The 6,000-nt window shown below is 41.6% G+C and overlaps 1 protein-coding gene across 1 annotated transcript in view; it reads left to right on the top strand.

The window, feature by feature from the left end:
- NDC80 (NDC80 kinetochore complex component) overlaps positions 1 to 6,000 on the top strand; it is a 2,583,329-nt gene that overhangs the window by 168,683 nt on the left and 2,408,646 nt on the right. The window contains exon 2 of the mRNA XM_044071081.1: positions 4,133 to 4,299. Coding sequence (XP_043927016.1) covers positions 4,133 to 4,299 — 167 coding nt within the window. The remainder of the gene's footprint in view (positions 1 to 4,132; positions 4,300 to 6,000) is intronic.

Genomic DNA, 6,000 nt, shown 5'->3' with positions numbered 1-6,000 from the left:
CAGTTTCATATGTTAGTGTCAGCTTAAACAGAAAGTTATTTTGATTCCTGACTGTGCTGAAAATAAGGATTTAATGTATTCTGCTGAACAAGTTGGAAAACATAGTGGTTTTGATTCACTAGAGGCATCTTGCAGGGCTGCTGTCACTGGGTCTGTACTTGGAAGGCATGTTTGGCTTAAGGAGCAATCTCTGCCAGATCATGTTAAAGCTAAATTGCTGGAGGTTCCCTTAAATTAGGACCACCTGTTTGGCAACAAAGCAGAAGTAATACTTAAAAAGATGGAGGAAAAACTAAATCTATGCAAACAGTTAAAGATTTCCTACAGGTACAGCCTTCAAGATTTAGTATGCATTGGCCCTCTATGAATTGGTCATTTCCTGCCTCTTCCAGGCCTTCTCAGTCCAAACCCAGAACCAGCAGAACACCCAGGCTTAATTTCCAAGGTACGCACAGGAGTAAGCAGTGGGGGGCTCCTACTTCCAAATCAGGGAGTAGTAAGACTCCCCTCTATGGTAAACTGTCTCAATAACTTGACTTTAAAACTTCCAAGTCCTTCTCAACTGACTGCTTCTTTAGGGGGAAAGATTGCTCTGCAGACAAAAAACTGGGAACTAATTGCCAGGACATATGGGTTTTAAATATAGTTTCCCAAGGATACAGATTTCCCTTCCACACGTTACCAACCCCAAACAGTTTGCCAGATCTACCCCAAAATCAGTTAGCAGAGGCTCAAAAGCAAGTACTCTCTCTCTTAAGCATAAAGGCTCTTCAGACTGCACCAGAAGAGGAAAAAGGACAAGGTTTCTTCTCAAGACTTTTCCTGGTACCCAGAAAAGACAACTCATGGCATCCTATCCTGGACCTTTTTTTCCTAAACTACTTTTTGGTGATCCCAAAATTCAAAATGCTAACTCTTCTCCGGTTTCTTCCTATGGTAGGCAAGGATGTGCCTGGTTGGCAACACTGGATTTAATGGAAGCCTACCTGCACATCCCAATCAGGGAATCTTGCAGAAGATACCTACATTTCAAAGCAGGCTACATGCACTAGCAGTTCTCTGCACTGCACCCAGGGTATTCACAAAGTGCCTAGCTCCAGTCATTGCATTTTGCAGGCAAAGAAATATTCAAATATACTCATACCTGGACGATTGTCTAATTCAGGCAGAAAGCCAGGACATACTTTTGAATCATCTGGCATTTGTACAAAAGGTGCTAACTTGTCTGGGGTACACCATAAATGAAAAGAAATCATATCTTGTACCCTGTCAACAAATTATATTCCTGGGAGCAAGCTTGAGCGCAACTTCCCAGATGGCTTTCCTCACGCCAGAGAAACAAATTCATTTGAGAGCCTACTTCAAACTAATGGCACCAAAAATCCTCCTATCTGCAAGGCAAATACTGCAAGCATTGATGTTCATGGCCAACTGCATTCTCCTAATTCCATATGCAAGACTGCATATGAGGAATCTACAATGGTGTCTAAAAAGCCTGTGGTGTCAACATTCTCAGGATCTAGAAGCAATGATTCCCATCATACCTTGCCTACAGTTATTGTTCCTTTGGTGGGCAGAAGCCTGTCACCAAAACAAGGGACTACCATTCACACTACCCACTGCTGCCCAAACCCTGTCAACATACGCATCAGACTATACATGGGGGTCTCACCTGGCAGGGAAGTGCATTCAGGGCAAATGGAACCCAAGTCAAATGCACCTGCATATCAGTCAAAAAGAAATGTTAGCTGTACAGAATGCTTTGACAGCTTTCAATGACCACATTCTTCCAGGGCAATTAATGGTAAGGACTTACAACACCACTGTTATGTGGAACATTAAGAATCGGGGGGGGGGCCTTTCATAACCCCTCTGCAGACTAGCCATGGCTCTGTGGAGCACAGTCTTGAGCTACCAAGTACATCTACAGGCTCAGTTCCTGCCAGGAAAGCTAAATACACTGGCAGACGAACTAAGCAGAAATCTCATGGACCCACACAAGTGGAAACTGTAACCAAAGACTTTCAACATGTTGATAAACAAATGGGGGAACACAGATATAGACCTGTTTGCCACCCCCCAGAACTACCATTTGGACAATTTCTGCTCAAGGACTCCCCACAAACAAGCTTGGAAAGTGGATGCCCTGTCCTTCAACTGTTGAAATCTATCAGTTTATGCCTTTCCTCCTCTGCCTCTCCTCTCCAAAGTACTACTAAAGCTCAAACAGGACAAACCAAGGACAATACTGATTGCACTAGACTGCCCCCCCCAACACTGGTACCCCCTTTTGCGCACCATGGCACCTGCCTCAGACCCCTACCCTGCTGTCCCAGCAGGAAGGCCAGTTTCTGCATCCTCAGCTTCAAACCCTGAACCTGGCAGCCTGGCTAATTACTTGACCTCTCTATTGCCATCCCTCAGTAATCCAGTGTTGGATGTCATTTTGGAGGCAAGGATGCCTAGTACTAGAAAATCTTATGCTAAAACATGGAAAAGATTCTGTTCCTGGAACCAGACACAAAGGATGGACACAGCAGCGCCCAATTTACGTCAGATTCTTCAATACTTAACTGAGATGCTTCACAAGGGCCTTTCTTTTTCCTCCATCAAAATTCATGTCTCAGCCATTTCAGCTCATTACAACGCAGAACCACCCCAACCACCCCGCTTCTGTCATCCACTGCTCAACCAGTTCCTCAGAGGGTCCAAAAACTTAAGACCACCCAGGAGAGCCCCATTTCCAGCCTGGGACCTCGTCTTTCTATTGGAAAAACTCACTCTGCCTCCTTTTGCGCCAGCTGCAAGTGCAGAGTTAAAATTCCTTTCTTGGTAAACAGCTTTCCTTTTAGCAATCACTTAAGCAAGAAGGGTGTCTGAATTACAGGCCCTTATGACAGTGGAGCCTTTCATCATCTTTCATGCAGAATGGGTGTCCCTCAGGACCAATCCCTCCTTCATGCCCAAGGTAGTATCCAGTGTGGCTCTTAATCAGTCCATTCATTTGCCAACATTATTTTCTAATCCACAGAACAAAGGGGAACCGATACTGCATTCCTTAGATGTGCACAGATAACTTAGATTTTACTTGGACAGGACTAAACCTCAAAGGAAATCTGAGCAACTGCTGGTGGCACTTGCTGCAGGGGCAGAGTGGAAGGCCATTTCAAAGCAAACCATTTCTAAATGGATAGGCCATTGCATTCATGTCTGCTATAAGCCCCATGGAAAACCTGTCCCACAGGGGATAAGACCACACTCAACCAGGGCTGCATCTACCTCTACAGCCTTTCTCAGAGGTAGCCCTACCAGGGACATCCTAGAAGCTGCTACCTGGAGTTCTGTACATACTTTCACCAAGCATTACCATTTGCCTATTTTCTCTAAATCCAGAGCTGGTTTTGCCACTGCAGTCTTGCACGGCCTTATAGCTGGTTCTAATACTATCTAAATTCCTCCTCCCATCCTTAGCTTTGGGAATCTACCCAAATGTAATGACTGCAACAGTGAAACACGAAGAACTTAGTACAGTTGTGTACACTTTCCATAAATGTAGATGTTGGAGTGTATTCACTGTTGAAGTCCTGGTTACCCTCCCTCTAGCCCCCCTGACTTCTTTTGGCTATACCTCTATTCTACTTTACTATTCTTAAAAGCTTTTTGGTGTATTTGCTTTTTTGTTGGCGGTATAACCTTGCATATATATATATATATTTAATTGCTTCCCTTTAAGGGGGCACCTGACATTTGGGGTAAGAAAAACTGATGTAAAGGCGTTAGCTGCATGCTTTATACCTCTGACTACTTGACGTCATGGAGTATGAGACAGCAACCAATGCAGGTGTCAAGACTTTGATAATCAGGTCGACTGAGGGCTACTGCAAGCAGATATCCCAAATGTGATGACTGCAACAGTGAATACACTCGAACATCTACATTTATGGTAAGTGTACACAACTGTTCTTCTGTTTTTCCAACGAAATTGCTTCATGTTGTAGATTGGTTGTTAATGAGTACTTCACACAGTTGTAGAAAAAAGCATGGTTTTGCAGTAAAGAACTTGAAGTTTAGAAATATTTGGCTTGAAATAATTTTGTATTTAACAAGATAAACCTGATTTCTTCTGTTTCAGTTTCTTGGAGAGCATGGCTTTGCAGTGGCTCCTAAGAGTCTTCAGTGTCCATCAAACAAAGACTTTCTGCGAATATTTTCTTTTATATGCAGCTTCCTGATTCCAGATGTTGAGGTACTGGACTCCAAGTTTGATGAAGAAGTTCCCCGAATCTTTAAAGATCTTGGGTAAGTGTTATGGTATAATCTTTTACTTTCTGCCTCTGTGCAAGTTCCCTTAAATCATTCCCTTCATAAGAGCTCTTGAAGTTTGCACTGTAACTTTCAGTGTGTAGAGCCCAAACTTTTTGATAAAAAATCAAATTGTCCTTGCATGTTAAATGTTAATATCTCTGGAACCACAGTTGCTAATTATGAAGTGTAAATACTGAACTCTTCAGCACAAACTATTTTTATAGTCATCATATTCTTTAGATTCTAGATCCTAAACTGGATTTTATAAGTCATCGTAAACACATTAACTATAAAATTTACAATATTTTGTAAACAACTTACGGTATTTCCACAACCACTCAAGTTGCACACTTTTGCAGTAGTTTGCTATTCCACTTCAGAGCTTTCATATGATGGTAAGCATTTCTGTTTGTGCTGCTTAGTTATCAAGATGTTTAAAGAAACATGAAATTTGTTAGTGTGAATAAATAGCACAACAATAATTAATATTGCATGTGAAGTTGTTCTATCTCGCCGTTCATTCTTACTGATGGGTTTGGAGCCGATCCTTGCCTCAGACTCGGCCAACTGCAAAAGCTCAAGGTCTTCAACCAGCTCGAGGCCAACTCCCTATCCCATGATTCACCTTGACCTTCCCCAGATCTCCTTTGCTGATGCAGCTTGATTGGACGTTCACCAGCTCTGGCCAGTGAATATATTTTTTTCTCACAAATAACTGTTAAAATAGCTTAGAGTGTTAAGTCTGTATATAGATTATTTAGATAATATAGTTAGTTATTAGGGCCATCTTTTTTAGGCCTTTTTTTCTCCCTATCTTGATCTCCGTTAAATTACTGAGAAGAAAGTGGCCGTGTTTTTAGGCCTTTTTTTCTCTTTATCTTTAGTATCATATTGAGTGTATTTGTATTAAATTACAGCCGTTCTTTTTCACAGGGCACATAGTTATCTTATACTAATATTTAAATTAGATGTTAGTGGCTGTGTTTTAATGCCTTTTTTCTTACCTATAGCATTACATTGCATGTGTGTATCATCTGTTGAATTACAGCCCTTTTTTTTCATTTACAGGGCAGATAGTTTCTCTTGGCTAAAAATTTATATTAATAGCTAATTTTCTCAGAGCCTTTATTTCTCAAGGCTTTACTAGTTGGTTTGTGTGCATATTACTGTTAGAGCCCTCTTTTATTTACAGGGCATTGTTGCTGTGATTAATAGTTAATATTTGCCTTTGAAAATATGTCTCAGCAGGAGAAGGTAAAAGCCAAGTCTAGCTTTAAAAAGTGCCCAAGATTTGGGCAAACGATGTCTATAACTGATGGACATACTGAATGTGTCTTACTGTTTAGGTGAGGTACATGTGCAGGAAAGCTGTGCTATATCCCACTTCTTTAGCTCCAGAATGTTGCATGAGAGGAAAAGAAAACTCGTGGATAAGGGTCTGTTGAAATCCTCTTTACAAGAGTCGTTGGATAAGTCAGACAAGCACTCCAAAAAGCCTTCGGAAGGAGTCCATCTACATCAAAATCATCTTCTAGTAAATCTTCGACATCGGTTCCACAGCCTTTGGAACAGACTGTCGTTATGGTTAGGAGCTGGTATCTTCTACATTAAAGTTTCCCGTATTACAGTTGGTGCCTTCATCATATTCTTCACGGGCCTGAAGTAGACTGTCTGATTTGGATGTGGACCACATGG

This window comes from Protopterus annectens, chromosome 5.part0 (genome assembly GCF_019279795.1).
Source record: "Protopterus annectens isolate FY-2018-M chromosome 5.part0, PAN1.0, whole genome shotgun sequence".
Lineage (NCBI taxonomy): Eukaryota > Metazoa > Chordata > Ceratodontiformes > Protopteridae > Protopterus > Protopterus annectens.
The sequence above is the reverse complement of the archived record's forward strand: the minus strand, read 5'-3'. Positions and strand labels throughout refer to the sequence as shown.